Source organism: Dipodomys spectabilis, unplaced genomic scaffold (genome assembly GCF_019054845.1).
Source record: "Dipodomys spectabilis isolate Male_0828 unplaced genomic scaffold, ASM1905484v1 ptg000273l, whole genome shotgun sequence".
Taxonomy (NCBI): Eukaryota; Metazoa; Chordata; class Mammalia; order Rodentia; family Heteromyidae; genus Dipodomys; species Dipodomys spectabilis.
Window position 1 is genome coordinate 5,547,591 of NW_024870950.1, and position 18,615 is coordinate 5,566,205.

General features: G+C 40.2%; 1 protein-coding gene across 2 annotated transcripts in view; it reads right to left on the reverse strand.

The window, feature by feature from the left end:
* Positions 1-2,397: 2,397 nt before the first annotated feature.
* The window catches only part of Phlpp2 (PH domain and leucine rich repeat protein phosphatase 2), a 62,514-nt gene continuing 46,296 nt past the window's right edge, over positions 2,398-18,615 (reverse strand). For both annotated transcript variants that reach the window (XM_042700678.1, XM_042700677.1), the window contains exons 13-19: positions 16,330-16,530; positions 13,134-13,296; positions 12,433-12,563; positions 11,753-11,863; positions 10,574-10,768; positions 8,713-8,944; positions 2,398-5,549 (exon numbers count right to left, since the gene is read on the reverse strand). In XM_042700678.1, the coding sequence (XP_042556612.1) occupies positions 4,395-5,549; positions 8,713-8,944; positions 10,574-10,768; positions 11,753-11,863; positions 12,433-12,563; positions 13,134-13,296; positions 16,330-16,530 (2,188 nt within the window). In that variant the 3' untranslated portion in view covers positions 2,398-4,394. The remainder of the gene's footprint in view (positions 5,550-8,712; positions 8,945-10,573; positions 10,769-11,752; positions 11,864-12,432; positions 12,564-13,133; positions 13,297-16,329; positions 16,531-18,615) is intronic.

Genomic DNA, 18,615 nt, shown 5'->3' on the forward strand with positions numbered 1-18,615 from the left:
GGCCAGCCCTTGAACCTCTGAAGCTGTGAGCTAAATAAGCCTCTTCACAAGGAGACTGCCCTGGGTATTTTGTTCCAGTGACACACAGCTAACACAAAAGCGATCAAAAATATTTATTTGTGCCTTATAAGACTCACAAGTTCATAAGATGTTATATAATGTGTTTCACATTATTATTCTTATTTATCTTTCTTTAAAGCAAAGAAAAAGTAGAAACATCCTAAACTTTTGGTTAAGAACCTAATTTTACATACAAGTTAGGGAAAAAATGTAGCTTCCCACTAAAATAAAGTATAAAATGACAAGTATTCCGTTTTAAAACAGAAGCAGAGAAAGATATTCCATTTTATTATATTTATTATTATTGTTATTTATTACAAACAATAGATTTGCTGCAACATGCTCTGGCTCATATTATTGAATTAAAAAATTTAACACATTTCAAAAATATCAAAAATACACTATAATGAGTCTTAGGACTACAATACGACAATGATTGCACAAAACCTTAAGATATGAGCCCACTGTCTGGATGACATCCATTGGCAACAGTGAGAGAAAACCTTATAGCATTTGGGAGAGGTGTGTGAGATTTAGAATACAAGGAGCTTATGCTGATTGGCTGATCACCAAATGAGGGAACAGAACAGGTTTGACCAAAGCTGCTTTTCTCAATCTAGGAAGTGCTCACCCAACCACAGGGCAGTCACTAACTGGAGAGAAAGATTAATTTGCCCCCATGACTGGGGAGTCTGGAAGGCTCCACCCAGAGGGAAGCAAAAAATGACACAAGACAGTTCTACAGTGATGCTGCAGACATCACCAAATGGCTTGGAGACTAATTTTCAGGAATTGGTACATGTATCAGTAACAGCCAAGTGCTCCCTATGGAGGTCTCTTCATTAGTCATTATTGAATAGATAGAGAAGGTGAGCCTGTGGCTTTTCCAAGTACCTGCTTTTGCCAAAGGTCTACATGGAAAGCAGAGCATCAATTGAGAGTCAGTAGATTGGCCAAACCTAACTGGCTCCATCTCCTGGAAAACAGCACTCGCTACAAACAATTGTAATAGCACCCTGTGATTACCAAGTTGTTCATGTTTGCTCTTCTGTATGCCAGGAGAATGAATTCACAGACTTATTGCACACGTACATTCTACAGTAGTATAATAAAGCCTTCAGTTGGGTCAGGAGTAGTAATTCAATGACTTGACTCTTAATAGTAGCACAGTAGCTTTATATCATACCAACATTCAAATTTTTCATGTGTGTGTGTGTGTGTGTGTGTGTGTGTGTGTATGTATGTGTGTGTGTGTATGTATCTCCTTTGGATAAACTAAGAATATCTTGGCTTTCACACCACATGTACTTTCCTTTCCCTGTGGGACTCCTGAACTGTACCCATAAGTAGGAATGTTCTTCTTCTGGAAATTCTCTTTAATTTCTCTATGAAGTGGGAGGTACACACAGAGACCCAGGAATCATGCTGATGCCAAGGACCTCTGTACTCTGCCCACCTGGAGAACACATCCACTGGGGCAAAGTACTGGGAAGATCTCCTTTCCTTGGCCTTCACTGACAGCCCACTCAGGTAACATGTCTGCCAAGTACCTCATAGGACAAAAAGAGATGTGTAGGTAATGGACTGTGGCCTTTTTACCCTCTGTCTTAATTCAGAGCAACTGTAGAAGGACACAAATGAGAAGAAATTTCAAAAATATATATAGAACCAATTTTGGTAAAGCCTATATTAAGGTTTTCAATACAATCTAATGATTTCTGAAAATAACCACATTTGGAATTTCTGAGTTCTGCTGACCAAAATGTAATATACGTATATATATTGGTGCAGGTCCTGGGGCTTGACTCAGGGCTGTCCCTGAGCTTTTTGTTTTTTGCTCAAGGCTAGTGCTCTACCACTTGAGTCACAGCTCCACTTCTGGCTTTTTTGGTGGTTAATTAGAAATAAGAGTCTCATGGACTTTCTTACCCATACTGGCTTCAAACCATGGACCTTAGATCTCAGTCTCTTGAGTAGCAAGGATTAAAGAAAGGCATGAGCCACTGGCACCTAGCAAATACTTTCTTTTTACAAGGCCATGTCAGAATTAGATTTTGAGGGGGCTCCAATAAGTAATGTTGGAAACCAGTAGAAGTCAAGAAAAGGGTTCACAGATAAAGGACTTTTTTTTTCCCATCGTGGGGCTTGAACTCAGGTCTTGGGCACTGTCCCTGAGCTTCTTTGCTCAAGGCTAACACTCTACTACTTGAGCCACTGCCCTACTTCTGGCTTTTTCTGTGTATGTGGTACTGAGCAATTGAACCTAGGGCTTCATGCATGCTAGGCAAGCACTCTACCGCTAAACCACATTCCCAGCCCCTAAAGGACAATTTAAAAAAGACTATATACTATTAAAGTGGTACTTTTCCAAAATAATTTTGATGCCTTTATACATCACTATTCTATACCCAAAGGTTCTGCTGTCTGAGTAGGAAAATGTTTTACATCATTCATCTTTATCATCTTGGGTTTTTCCTTCATTTTTTTCTGCTTTTTTCCCATATAAAAATAAGGTGGCAACACACTACTGTCCCATCTAACAGAATCTACACTATATATGAACCACCATGTTCCCCACTTCAAATCAAAAACCTGAGTTCTAACAGTTTTCAGTAGCTGACCAGTAGTTTGGCAGAAGGAAGTCAAATGTCCCTAACTCATTGGAGCTCAGATACACAGGAGGCTGAATACTGGGGAGTCACTGGAGTAAGATGAGTCTTCCAGGATCCACCCCACTGATACATGCATATGGGCACAGGGCCTGGGAAAGGATGAAGACAGAACTATTGTGGACAGTTACCTGGTTTTCAACTATTGCTTTAAACAAAAACTTCCCCCCCAAAACCACAAAGGAATAAATATATGTTTCCAACTTACGTTTAACATGTTGTTTCAAATGAAACAAATTAAAAATTGTTCCATTCTATTTTCTCTTCAATTGTAAAATGTTCCAAAACATCATAGCACATTTCCTATTGGATAAGATCAAGTGATGCTAAAATTTATATGAAGAAATAGGAATTAATTTTCCTAAGTAAACCTTTTAATTAATAAAGCAACAGAATATGGAAGGAATTGCATTTTACTAGGGCTATGTGGAATATGCAAAACAAAACAGGATTTCTGTAAGCTTAGGAATTTCTCAATTGAATCTTTCTTATATTGGTATTGAGCCCATTACTTTGAAACAATGTTTTGAATCAGCAATGTTCAGAACGGTCCACTGTCAAATGTTAGCTCTTGAGAAAGAGAAGGACCAAGTCTAATATGTGAGCTCCACCCATCCATCTGTCCTCAGTCAGCCTCCATCTGTTTCACAGCCGTCTAGAGTAACTTAAGGTGACTTGAATGCCTGCAGTGTCAGCCTTAGCCCTACCTGGAAGGTAGGCTGACTGCCATCAGTAAGCTAACTGCCAACTCTACCACATGTTTGGGAAAGAAACTAATTCCCAAGTGCCTCACTTCATCTGCTGGGACCACAATTCCTAGCAGATATCATATTCATCAAGGAGTGATTCTCTTTCTGACTGGAAGAAGTAGTCTTAAGTTCTTACTTCTTTCCTGTCTTCATCCCCCAAAGAAGACCATCCTCCTATCCCAAGTTTTTTAGGAGCTTTCACAGTCTGACATGCAACAGTTACAATGATTTCCATGGCTCTTCCAAGTACCCCCAGAGAAGGCTCCAACACCCAAATATGTCTGCCTATGGATAAAGGTGCTGGACTGCTTCTAAGAAGATTGGCTCGAGTGCAGATTCAAAAATAAAAAGTTCACAGTCAATGAAAAGTGCTCTTGTTACATTTCATACATAAATTATCTGTTTGATCAGTTCTATACCTCCAATAAACATCATTTTGAGGCTATATTCTCGTAGAGAAGAAAGAAAAGCCATGTGACTAGTCACATCATACCCCCTTAGTTAGTCTGAGAGATAAGGTGATTTCTCTGTCACAGAGATCCATCAGCAGCAATTAGTAAAAGGAATCAACCTTCAATTATTTCCTCCACAAAAATAGTCCCTTTCCTGCCCAGGCAGGCAAATTTTGAAAATGATCCTAGGAAAGAAAGGGTTAATGGCAGGTGGCAGGACTGATAGAGAACATCTGCTTTTCTCCCAGTAATTGGGAATTACAATGTGGTTAAACATGAAACTTAACACTGATGGCAGTTCTGGCTCATCTAGAGCCAGTCCCTGATAGCTCTTACCTTTTTTGGCTCCAAATTCGACCCCACACATCCATGGTTAGAAACAGCGAGGCCAAGTGCCTCCCGCAGGTCCCTTCCCTAACACTGTTTCACAGCCTACCCTCACACTGTGCCCATTAAGGGCAGAATCACAGCGCCGTGTCAAACTCCTCTGGGAGCTCGGTCCGATCCTCTTCGCTGGGCTCAGGCTCAGGCCTGCCTTCGTGCTGCTGTTTCATTTGCTCCTTCACTTCTTCTTCCAAGTCACGAGGTACAACAAACTGATCCTCTGGTTCCAACTGAGTAGGGGCAGCAAAATAGCCTGTTTTCCTCTTGGGGGCTTCAGTGGCCACTTCAATGAGGTTCAGGCTGTCCTCAAGGGGCACAATGGAGCCATTGGAGAGCTTCTTTCCATAGAGGCAGGAAGTGGAGGGGGACTTCTGTAACTCCATCTTGTCCCTGCTCATTGGCAAAAGTATGCCACTATTCACACTGTTCTGTCTCCGGATCCCCAAACACAACCCTCTAGCATGTTCTTCAGGACACGGGATAGAAGAATTCTCTGGAAAAGTAGGAGGATTCTCAAAATCTCTTCCTCGGCAGCAGTGAATATCTACTTCTACTTCTACCTTGCTGCCATTAGTAATGACCCCTTCAACAGGTTGGTCATCATCACTGTCCAGACCATTATCTGACTGATTACTAGAGAAGGTCGCACAAGAAGGCTGGCGCTGAAAAACCCCAGAGGTGGGTGTTGGGTGGAGGCTACAGCGCCTCTCTGGTCGTGGAAGCAAGCCAGCCTCCAGGCCCATAGTGTTATGTTCATCAGAAGCAGTGGAGCCCACTTCACTGCTCACCTCAGAGGTGGACATTTCACTGCTGAATTCCGAGGCAATACCACTACTAGAGGAAGGAGTGGTGGGCTTAGGGGCATCCTTGATGGTGGTGGTTGAAGCAAATCCCCCAGGACCTGGGAGGGTGAGCCCATTCATTTCACAAGTGCAGCCTTCCTCACCAATGTTCAGATAAACCACCATGGCCCCCACGTTATCCTGACAACCATAGCTCTGTGCTAATGTGCACAGCTTCTTAGCAGCTGCTAAGGGGTCTTGCACATGACGTACTGCATTGACAGCTTCTGTATATGATAAGTGTTCCCACAATGCTTTGTTTCCCAGAATTAATAATTCATCTTGAATGGTGAGTGGAGTGGAAGATATGTGGGGCTTGGGGAGGATCCAAGGGTAGAGGTATGTGCAGCCTAGCATCCGGGTACAGTAAGTCACCCCATTCACTTTGTTGTCCTAGAGACAAATAGAATACAAATTTTGAGAAATAAGCAACAATGACATGCAATTTTCTATCATTCTAGATCACAATGTATAGGGATCTATAATACAATAGTATATGTTATATGTTTTGTCCTAGGAACAGTCTAAGTAGACTTACAAAAATAAATGTAGAGAATTCTAAAATGACAAAATATCATATGGTTATTATACCGAATAGTTCAGAGGAAAATGAAATCAGGGTGACTAACTGGAAGGACCATTTCAAAAGACCTTCTAACAAAAAGGATGGGCCTCAGCATGGCCTTAAATAAAGAAATGTGTCTGAGAAACAAGAAGTACTGTCAGTAATTCTACATCAGTACTTTCAGAGAGGCCAAAATTCAGGTCACTAAAAATGATTTCTTGGCCGGGCGCCAGTGGCTCACACCTGCAATCCTAGCTACTCAGGAGGCTGAGAGTTGAGGATCATGGTCCAAAGCCAACCTAGGCAGGAAAGTACATGAGACTCTTATCTCCAATAAACTACTCAGAAACCCGGAAGTGGCACAGTGCTCAAGTGGTAGAGCACTGGCCTTGAGCTGAAGAGCTAAGAGACAGCATTCAAGCCCAAAGTTCAAGCTCCATGACCAACAATAAATAAATAAATAAATAAATAAATTCTTATTTTAAAAGGCACCAATAGGACTGAAAAGACTTAAATGGTTAAGAAAATCTTAAAATATTAAATAATATTTGTTTTTTGGTCTACAGAGGAAGAAGCTAACATCTATTGTATGATTGATCTACTCTGTAGAGACTTTACCAAAAATGAATAACAGATCAAATAGGACCCATATGCTTCTAAACTTAGAGGACAGTCACCTAATCCTATGGATGACAATTGGAAATGTTTGTATACTGACACTTTTATATTGATTTCTCTTTGGGAAATAAAACAGATGCTTTACACATACCAACAAACTAATTTCAAAGTTGCAGTTGCTCTTTGGATAAAAATTCTGTTTTCTCATTTACCAGAATTGGTCACAAACTGTAAGTTTTATTTTCTTCATCAGTAAAATATAGCCATTTCTTTCATGGAGGTTATTAATAAAAGTATGAAAGTACTACACATAGCAAATAGGCAAACAAAGATTTCTGTGGCTAAAATAACATAAAAGTTGGGTGCTGGTAGTTCACCTCTCTAATCCTACTCAGGAAGAGGGTGGCAGTTCAAAGCCAGTCCAATCAGAAAAGTGGAGCTGTGGCTCAAGTAGCAGAACACCAGCCTTGAGGGAAAAAAACAAGAGAAAACTTGAGGCCCTGAGTTCAATACTTACACACACACAAAAGTCCCTATTTGTCTAGAGCTCCCAAAGAAAAACTAAACATTGTCTAAATTTTGTAAAAAAACAAAACAAAAAAAAAACCAGTCTAGTCAAACAAAAAGATGTCTTCTACCTTCTATTTCTTTTGACTAAAAGACTGGTTTTACAGTAGGAAAAGAACAGTCTTTAACAAATGGTACTGGAACAAATAGATATATATGAAAAAAATCTAGACACAGAGCTTACACTTTTTACAAAAACCAATTCAAAACTGTCATAAACTTAAATGTAAAACTCAGAATGGCCAAACTTGTATGACATCACTTGAGGGTATGGATGGGATGGGGAACGATGGGGGAGAACGTTGAGGGAGAATGATGGGATGCATTGACTCATAATCTGATTTGTTGAATTGAAACCCTTTTATATAACTACCTAAAGATAATAATTTTTAAAAATGAAAAACAAAACAGAAAATATGAGCAACCTTGGGTTTGGCAATGTGCTTTTAGATACAACACAAAAAACACAATCCATGAAAGAAAAAAAAAGGATAAATGGGACGTCATTAAAACTAAAAACCGTTCTGCAAGAGATGCTATTAGAGGAATAGAAAGATAAGGCCCAGGCTGAGGGAAAAAATACAGAACACTCATAACAAAACAGTAAAAATCCAATTTAAAATGGTCAAGAAATATGAGCATAATTTTTGTAGTGAACAATGTTTATATTGTAAGGTCTGCCAACCTTACACACATATAATTATATGTCACCAGGCACTGGTGGCTCACACCAGTAATCCTACTCAGGAAACTGAGATCTAAGGATAGTGGTTCAAAGCCAGCTGAGATCTAAGGATAGTGGTTCAAAGCCAGCTGAGGCATGAAAGTCTAAGATTTTTAAAAAAATTTTTTGGGGGGTCCAGTCATGGGCCTGGGCCTGGGCGCTGTCCCTCAGCTCTTCAGCTCAAGGCTAGTGCTCTACCACTTGAGCCACAGCACCACTTCCGGCTTTTTTCTTTTTGCTTATGTGGTGCTGAGGAATCGAACCCAGGGCCTCATGCATTCTAGGCAAGCACTCTACCATTGAGCCACCTTCCCAGCCCCTGTAAGATTCTTTTTTTTGGGGGGGGGGGGGGGGCGGGGGTCTGGTCGTGGGGCCTGAACTCTGGGCACTGTCCCTCAGCTCTTCAGCTCAAGGCTAGCACTCTACCACTTGAGCCACAGCTCCACTTCTGGCTTTTTTCTTTTTGCTTATGTGGTGCTGAGGAAGTGAACCCAGGGCCTCATGCATGCAAGGCAAGCTCTCTACCATTGAGCCACCTTCCCAGCCAGGAAGATTCTTATATCCATTTAACTACCAGAAAATTGGAAGTGGCACTATGGCTCAAAGTGGTACAGTGCTAGCCTTGATCAAAAAGAGCTCAGGGACAGAGCCCAGGCCTGGGTTTCAAGCCCCATAACCAACAATAACAAAGAAAATTACTAATGTCTCTCTGAAAGCAAAAGGTTATGCTAATCTCTATAAAAGGAAAGAAAGCTAAAAAAAAAAAAAAAAAGGTAAGTAATGTTTCATTGCAAGGGAAAAAACTCCCTAGAACATAGAAAGCCATACACAAAATAGACTTTGCATTTCAGAATGGAGATGCCAAACTATAGGTCTTTCTTCTTCTGAGCAACAAAAACATGACTTTTGCATTTTCTTTTTGCTAGTCATTTAAATGATTAGTAGATTTTCTTGTAGTACTATACTGAAATCATACGAACTCAACATTTATCTGGATTAGTTACAATTTAAAAGGTACTTCTATGCAAAGTGGCTTTCACTAGATTTGAATAATTGAAGTGACAGCAGAGAGTGAGATGCACCTCTGTTATGATGGCTTTTTGGTCCTTCACCCTTTCAGCTTCTTCTGGGTCCTGTTCCAGGCTGAAGACTTTAGAGAGAGGCACCGGCTTCCCACCTCGGCACAGAACAGCCTGGCATGTGCCAACGTTGGCCACTGTCAAGCTAAAACTACTTGTTGGATCAACAGTGTCAGGGCGAATATAGCACAGGAGAGCAGAGGAGCCCAGCTTCTGGCCAGCCATTCCTAACTTCCTGTATAGAAAGAAAATAAAATGGAAACAGGGTAGCTAGTTTTAGAAGAAAGAAGGTGGTCTATATGCCCATACTTTACTTGTTTTCTTGCTATGGAATTATGACCTAGCCTTAGCCTTATCAGCAGAAGGACTTGGTCATATGTAGTGATATAACGAGGATTTGCCTTCCTCTCTCAGTTGTTGGAGAAAACAGGATTTTAAAAGTGGAACAGGGACAGAGCAGGGGAAATTCTCTCTCCTCCTGTGTACCTGATCAGACACTTTCTTATTTAGGGGTTTTCAAATTTCAGCACATCAGAATCATCTGCAGGGCGTGATAACTGTTGGAGCACACAATGATGGGCCCTGCTCCAGAGTTTCTGATTCAGTGGGCAAAGGACTAGCATAATAATCTGCATTTCTAATGATTTCCTAGTGTGCTGAGGATGCTAGTCCTAAAGAAGCATTTTGAGAACCACTCAGGTTTTAAGTTCCTTGTGGAAAGGATTATGATTCTCCGTATATTTTCGTCATCTGACCATACATGGAAGAAAACACAAACATATAGTAAATGCCATATAACAATCTAGTTTCAAATTCGAGCCTTGCATTTATTGGCTGTAGATCCTCAACCAGTTATTTCTCTAAGAAAGTTCTCTGATTAAATATCTATCTGTTTGGCCTACTTTGAATTTATAAGATGAAAAATGTATAGTATAGTTCCTGCCTGATTCTTAGAAGTGCTTCAGAAACTGAGCTGCCTTCCCAAACCCTTTATTCTAGCCCGTCTACTAAAACAGACTCCTTCCCAATGCCTTGCTTTGTTTTACTCATATATTTTAAGCCACCCACCTAATGTAGAAGATGTTCCATTAGCTACCAAGAGGTTTTTCAATAGTTTGTATATGGAGTTTTTGCCCTAAAGTAGCTTAGATTGCTGAGAACATTAATTTGTTAAACCCTTAATAACAAGTATTCTGAAGACATGGCTCTGACCATGTCTTGCTTGCTAGCTTGCTAACCTTTTATCACAAATTTTTTGGAGAATTATGTGAATGCTTATTACATTCCTTCCCCAAATATACAAACAAACATATAGATTCACAATCTGTTATACATATTTCTGGGCTTCCCAGATTCTTAGCCACCTTTGGTTCAATAGAGAAGGCACAAGGTTTTTCTTTGTTTTGTTTTTTTCTCAGTGGTGGGGCCTGAACTCAGGGCAGGGGCACTGTCCCTGAGCTCTTCTGCTCAAGGCCAGCACTCTACCACTTTGAGCCACAGCTCTACTTCTAGGTTTTGAGTACTTAATTGGAAATAAGAGTTTCATGGGGACTTTTCTGCCCAGGCTTTGAACTATGATCCTCAGATCTTAACCCCCTGAGTAGCTAAGGGTTACAGGCATAATACACTGGTGCTCAGCAAAAATTTGAGTTTTTTTTAAGTGTTCTTAGAGTCAGGCTTTAGGTACTTTTCCACAAGTTCTTTAAAGAAACAAAGTTCTATACTTCTGTTTGGAAAGAAAAACCACAGAAGAAGGAACAGGGTCTCTTCTTTATCACACAGCTATAAACCATGGCCTCGTACGTAAGAAACTTACTTCTCAAAAGTAGACCTGAGTTAGGAATGATCCAATCCATCTGCTCACCTGTGAGATACCAAGAAGGTGTTGGCCATGAAAACCGTGTCATTTGTAGACTGTTGTACCTCATCCAAAAGCACATCTGCCATCGTACACTGCAGCAGGCGAGGGAGCTCCTCATTGCGGTCTCCATCAAACATGCCATACACGGCTCCCACCCCCTCTGCAAAGTTATCCATAGCAAGGGCAGAAACACAGAGCCTACAAAGAAAGACAAGAACACAATCATCAAAGAAAGCTACTTGTAGAAGCATTCTTTTAACAAGTGTTAATAAAAGATGACAAAGCAAAGCAGTAAATCTTAATCTACACAAGAAAAAAAAAAGCCCTAGATAATGAAGCAGCATCTTAAAGTGTTGAGATCCTAAGGAACGGGGAAGTTAGCCATTAATGGGTAATATTCATGGGTAATACTTATTAGCTTTGCAATACTGTCAAAGGCTAGTTTTCTTGTCATAATGATTAAGGACTTTTGTCAATCATCAGCCAAAAATCAGCAGAACACATCTGTGGTTGAAGCAGGTTATACTACTTGTAGCAAGAAAAACAGCACACATGGAACTCTGGAGTATACAAATCATAGGCTTTAGCTGGCCACTGGTGGCTCAAACCTGTAATCCTAGCTACTCAGGAGGCTGAGATCTGAGGATGGTGGTTCAAAGCCAGCCCAGGCAGGAAAGACCGTGAGACTCCTATCTCCAATAAACCACCAGAAAACCAGAAGTGGCGCTGTAGCTCAAGTAGTAGAGCGCTCGCCTTGAGCTGAAGAGCTGAGGGACAGCACCCAGGACCAGAGTTCAAGCCCCATGACCGACAAAAAAAAACAAACAAATCATAGAATTTGGGCCTTCATTGGAACATTGTGGAGAATGCCTTAACTGAAGAACTGTACCATATTGGTGTCTGTAAGAAAGTAGGGCTATTAGACAATTGGGTCTCTCAATCAATCTAAATATAACAGATAGTAGAGGAAATTAGCATGAGAAAGCCATGAGGAGATGTTTGGTGTTCAATGAAGGTTCAATATTCACTTTGCTTTTATCTTTATCATGATTTCAAAGGTATCTTAACTGTTAACATGCTATGATTTGTTTTTGTGTGACACAACAACGTAGTCTAAGCTGTGAACATTAGATGTCAGGGGCTGCCTTTTCTTTTCTCACTTCTCAGGGCAAATATACTCACTTGTTTCTCTGTCCTGCCATCTCAGCCAGTCCATGGCTCCAGAAGGTTGAAGTAACTGTTGAATCTGTGGTTGGCAAAGGTTTCTGATCAATTTTCAGGGTTGTGATATGGCTGTGGGAGGTGGAAGAAAGGAAGATTAATAATGTTTCTTTTTTTTTTTTCTCTCTCTCTCCCCCACCCCACCCCTGTGCACCTCCGCCATAAACTATCCCAATCAAAACATATTTTTATAAAATAATCTCTTGACAGACTAAGATTCATTTGCAAAAAAGACTGAATAAAAGATTAGCTCTTGTCTCAGATATAGGAGAAAGAAAGGAATAAAACATATAGGTGATGAATACTATCAAAATTAATGGATGATGAAGACTTCTAAGTTTCAGACAATTGTCTACTTACTTAAGTGGTAGAGTGCTAGCTGAGCAAAAGAAGCTCAGGGGCAGTGCCCAGGTCCTGAGTTGAAGTCCCAGGACTGGCCAAAAAAAGTTGCAATATAATCTGTGCTACCTAAAATATTTGTCTAGCCATTACTGGATAGAACATCCATTCATAACTGAATCAAAGAAGTGACTCTAGATACATTCTAATCTTTTAATTAGTTGAGATCTTCAGTCCTGAAGAAGACTCACAGTTGGTTGATAGGCCTCAGGATACACATGGATTAAATTTTTTTTTCCTACCTAAACATATCCAATGTCTTGTGTTCCAGAACCAGATTTGTATTTCCAGTCAGGTCAAGGTCTTGTAATGTAGCAGGCAGAACCTCTGGGATTAGTATTTCTGTCAAGTCATTGCAACTTAGGTCTACAAACTGAAGAGAGATAAATAAAAGAAAACACAGTATAGGTCATTCTCTACTACCAATCACTTAGCCATCCATTTAATCCTTGAAGGAGAATTTAAATTTCTTCCCAGGAATGAATTCTATATGCCCTGATCCTAAACTGGTAAGAAAACAGTATCTCTTTCTATAAGGAAGAAAATAGTCTCATTTGCACTCCTTTTTTTCTCTTCTTCCTTATAAAAGAGGCATCTTAGAATTCTGTCATTCCCTCATAAAGATCTCATGCCAGTACACAAAAGTACATGCGTGGAGGCCGGGTAGTAATCTCAGCCACTTTAGAGGTAGAAATCAGGAGAATCACAGTTCAAAGTCAGCCCAGGCAAAATGTAAGAAAGACACTCAATTCAACAAACAAGTCTGTAATTCCAGCTATGTGGGAGGCACATAGGAAGTTCACAGTCCAAGATCAGGACTAGATTAAAAAAAACTATGCAGCCCTATCCCAAAAGCAAAAAAAGAGCTTGGAATGTGGCTCTGTGAGGCCCTATATTCAAACCCCAGTATCCCCTGCCCCTCAATTCAAAAAGAAATCCATACCTGGATCTGAGACAACTGCAGTATTTCTGGGAAAATGCTGATGTTGTTGGAGTGTGCAACAAGGGTGTGCAGTCTTTTGCAGTTTGCTATGGTTGTGGGAATGGTTTTAAGCTTGTTGCCACTTACATTCAGTTCTTCCAATTGCTCCAATTTATTTAATTTGCTGAAAAAGAGCATCAGCCCAGTGAGTGCGATTTTACAGAAGCCACAGAGTACAGATGGCCAAATTGGTTCATTGCAGAGGTAATAACAGCCAGGTAGTGGTTCACCAATGTGATTGAGTTGCTAGATTTCAGCCTCACCTGCCTCTCTGCATGTTTCCAGGCTGGCACTGCCCTTGCTTTCCTTACAGCTACGGGCATGAACATCTTCTTGTTACCCGATTTTAGGATATGACTCAAAAAGCACTGACTTACTGTTACAAGATTAGTTCAGGTCCTTGCTTTGCCAGTAACTAGTTGCCAAATACTGGATAAGCAAAAGTCAGTGGACCTTGACTCTCTCAGCCATAAAATGAGCAAGTTGTATTAAATCATCACTAAGATTCATTTGTTTTAAATTTCTATAGTTGAGCATAACAATTCATCTTCACTAAGTACTCATCTAATTCTTTTTTTTTTTTTTTTTTTTACTGGTCCTGGGGCCTAAACTCTGGGGCTGGGCCCTATTCTTCAGCTCTTCAGCTCAAGGCTAGTGCTCTACCAGTTGAGCCACAGCGCCACTTCCAGCTTTTTCTGCTTATGTGGTACTGAGGAATCGAACTCAGGGCCTCATGCAAGCAAGGCAAGCACGCTACCTCTGAGCTACATTCCCAGCCCGCTCATCTAATTCTTATTATACATACAGCACAACTTTGGGGTCTCACTTACTGGTTTAAAAAAATATCAAAAAATGCTAGGAATGTGGCTTAGTGGTAGAGTGCTTGCCTAGCATGCATGAAGCCCTAGGTTTAATTCCTCAGTACCACATAAACAGAAGGCCAGAAGTGGTGCTGTGGCTCAAGTGGTAGAGTGCTAGGGACTCAGGGACAGTGCCCAGGCCCTGAGTTCAAGTCCCAGGATTGGCTAAAAAAAAAAGAAAAAAGAAAAAGAAAAAATTAACAAAACATTTAACAATAATGGAGAACAATTTTAAAAAATAACATTAATAATAGTAGCAACTTGAAGGAATTATTATAATTTTGCTAAATTTCCTACCAAATTTCTCTAATGAATATTTGTCTTACATAAATTTTACAAGTGACTTATCTCATATCAAAAATAATTTCTGGGGCTGGAAAGGTGGCTCTGTGGTAGAGCGCTTGCCTTGCATGCATGAGGCCCTAGGTTCGATTCCTCAGCACTACATAAGCAGAAAAAGCCAGAAGTGGCACTGTGGCTCAAGTGGCAGAGCGCTAGCCTTGAGCTGAAGAGCTGAGGAACAGCGCCCAGGCCCAGTTCAGGCCCTATGACCGACAAAAAAATAATAAAAATTCTATTCCTATAAAATTCATACTTTTAAAAACTAAGCTTAGAAAGTTCTTAAAATATATATTAAATGAAAGAAACTGGAAACAGAATATAAAATTATTTTAATTAAATACCAAAGATAATCTCTGAAGATATTTTAGTAGATAGTATGTTTCAAATTTTTAAAAAGTGATGATGGCTGGGGATGTGAATTAGTGGTAGAGTACTTGCCTAGCATTCATGAAGACCTGGGTTTAATTCCTCAGTACCACATAACAGAAAAAGCTGGAGGTGGGGCTGTGGCTCAAATGGTAGAGTGCTAGCCCTGAGCAAAATAAGCTCAGGGACAGTGCCCAGACCCTGAGTTCAAGCCCCAGGACTGGCCAAAAAAAAAAAAAAAGTGATGACACTCATAATTCCAGCTTCTGAAAGACTGAAGCACATTTATAGGCAAGCCTGGGTATACAACTAGACCCCATCTCAAGCCTCACCCCTCAAAATAGTTCTATATTAAAAATATATTGTTTTATACTTTACTTTAACTTATTAATGTATTTATACATAATGTCTACATAGTCAACTTGTATCTTCTTCTCCTACACTATCAGTTAAATAGAAATGCATATCTCTCTACATTGTCTGTTAAATAGAAATGCATATCCATATCTCAATCAGCATCTAACTGAGTACTCAAACTGTGCTTGATTCAATCCAAAAGAAATAAGTTCAATTTTAACATTGTGTAGGAAACTATTATTTGGTATGGAACACATAGTCTTCATGGGACTTGAACTCTGGGCTTGGAGCTATCCCTCAGCTCTTCAGCTCAAGACTAGTGCTCTACCACTTGAGCTAGAGCACCATTTCCAGCTTTTTGTGTGATGTGATGCTGAGGAATCGAACCCAGGGCTTCATGCATGCAAGGCAAGCACTCTACCACTGAGCTACCTTTCCAGCCCATGACTAACTTCTTATTTTCACTTTCTGTGATGTATTGGCAATTTTAAATCAGCCTGTCTTTGATTCTTCCAATAGTAAAAGTATCATCAAAATTGGGTAAGATTCCTAATAATACCTAAACATACTCTACAATGCAATATTGATAAGAGAAAAAAAATCCTATCTTTAGAAATTCTTTAAATTACTTCATAACACTGTACTTTTCTAGGAAACATTTTCAGAAATTTTTGAAAAATTAAATCTAAAAATTAAACACATTTGAACCACAATTTCTCTGGTTACTGATACTTAACAACTGGGTACAAACAATTAAGGTGAGAGCTCCCAAGTTGGGCATGCTAACATATAATACTGGCACTAGAGAGGCTGAGGTAGAGGGATCACAAGGTTAGACTGAGCTTCATGGCAAGACACTGTCTCAAGAAAAAGCAAATGATGGGCTGGGAAGGTGGCTCAGTGGTATAGCGCTTGCCTTGCATGCTCGAGGCCCTGGGTTCGATTCCTCAGCACCACATAAGCAAAAAGAAAAAAGCCGGAAGTGGCGCTGTGGATCAAGTGGTAGAGTGCTAGCCGTGAGCTGAAGAGCTGAGGGACAGCGCCCAGGCCCAGAGTTCAGGCCCCACTATCGGACCCTCCCCAAAAAAAAGAAAAAACAAATGAGATTTTCCCACTGGATTAGTGAAATCACAGCACCAGTAAGTCAGTTGACATAAAGAAAGTATAATTCAGCCTGACAAATGCAGAATTAACATTATGTTCTCAAGTGGTCACACTTTACATTCATTCACCTTGCAGGAAATGTCTGTAGTTGGTTGTTTGCAAGGTGCAAGATTCGCAGGTGTGGGTGCCCAACCAGGACAGGAATGCACTGGTCTGTCAGGAGGTTGCTGGTCAGATACAGGAGCTGCAGCACACTCAGACTCTCCTCCCCAGCACAAGCAGAAGGCAAAGACTCCAGATTATTTGCAGATGCATTCAAGTATCTGAGACTGACAGAACACATAGATCATCATCTCCTTTGTGTTTATTTGTTGCTTTCTTATGATGTAGACCCCATGGTACCCATGCTCTTTGTGCAGAATGCTGCCATCCTAAGCTCACACACTCAAAAGAGTAATTTCCTCCAGTTCATTTTCTCTGAGTTTATCCAATGCAAAGTTCCCTTGACTCAGTTCATGCAAGCCAAATAGAAGAAAGCATATAGGTATGTCTTCTTTTCTCAGCCTTTTTCAGTGGTTGAATTCTAACCAGGTTTCATCTGTATTTTCACTGAAAGGATTGTTGAGTACCACACTGACATATATCTCAACTATGAAGATATTCTCCAGAAAAAAATTTTTGTCTGAGCTGGGCACAGTGGTATATACCTATAATCCCAGCACTCAGGATCTTGAGTTTAAGGTCAACCCGGGCTACATAATGAGTTCAAGACCAGCCTGAGCCAAGTGACACTGTCTCAAAAAAGCAATAGCTAGCTGGGTGCCGGTGGCTCACGCCTGTAATCCTAGCTACTCAGGAGGCTGAGATCTGAGGATCACGGTTCAAAGCCAGCCCGGGCAGGAAAATCCTTGAGACTATTATCTCCAATAAACCACTAGAAAACCGGTAGTGCCACTGTGGCTCAAGCGGTAGAGCCACACTGAACATTGAGCTGGCATTGAACAGCTTGCCTTAAGCTGAAGAGCCGAAGGTCCAGGCCCAGAGTTCAAGTCCCACGACCAAAAAAAGAAAAAAAAAGCAATAGCTAGTCTAGGCATGGTGGCTCCCAGCTTACTCAGGAGACAGAGATCAGGGGACTCACAGTTCAATGCCAGCCCAGGAAAAGTTAGCAAGACCTCACCTGAAAAATAAAGCCGAGCATGGTGAATCAGGTCTGTCATCACAGCTACACAGGAAATATAAATAGGAGGAGTACAGTCCAGGCTAGCACAGGTGAAAAGAGGAGACCCTATTTCAAAATTAACTAAAGCAAAAAAGCTGGGGCATGGCGCAAGTGGTAGAGTGACTACCTGGCAAGTAGTCCTATAGTTCAAATGCTAGAATGACAATCTAACCTCCCCTAAAACAAGGGTTAGGGATAATTCCATGGTAGATGCTTGCCTAACATGCACAGGCCCTGAGTTCTACCCTCAGCACCAAAGAAAGAGAAAAAAAAAAAGAACAGAACAGAACAGAAAAAAGTTTTATGGTTTAATAGCATGATTATTTACTTAGCACATCTCATAATAATTTCTTAATAATGATGGATATTTGGGCTATTGACATTTCCATACATACACTATTATAGACATTATAATGAATACATTTGAATCATTATCTAATTATATCTTTAAGATACAATCCTAGAAACAGAATTTATGAGATCAAAGGATATATACTTTTAAAAAGTGTTTTGAGTATTTTGCCAAATTGAGTTTTACAAAGGCTACACCAAACTGTACTTCTTCTACAAGAAGAATGCTATTAATACATTTTGTAAACAGTATTATAATTGAAATTTACTCTTTGCCAATCTAAGACATAAAATATGATTATGATTTTTAAAGCTGCCAAGAATGTTGGGTGCACATAGGTTATTCTCAATTAAAGGTATCTAATACTATTAAACTTGTGTTTTCTTAAATCCTCTTCATGTTGTATGATCAACATTCCTAATTACTTTTGTTATTATTGTAGGTAAGGTGTACCCATTGTGTCTTTGCTCCAAAACTGCTCTAGACAGAGTTAGTATTAAATTAGTTAGCTAGTATTAAATTAGTTGACCAGGCACTGGTGGCTCACGCCTGCAATCCTAACTACTCAGAAGGCTAAGATGTAAGAATTTAGGTTTGAAGCCAGCCCAGGTAGGAAAGTTCTATCCCAACCAGAAAAGCCAAAAGTAAAGCAGTGGCTCAAGTGGTAGAGTGCTGATCTTGAGCAAAAGAGTTAAAGGATAGTGCCCAGGCCCTGAGTTTAAGCCCCAGGACTAGCACCCCCAAAAAAATTTTTAGTTGACTGTTTGCTTCAGGTAAGTAACTTCCTCAACTACACATTTTAAGATTGCAAGCCAAATTGATTAATAATGTCATAAACAC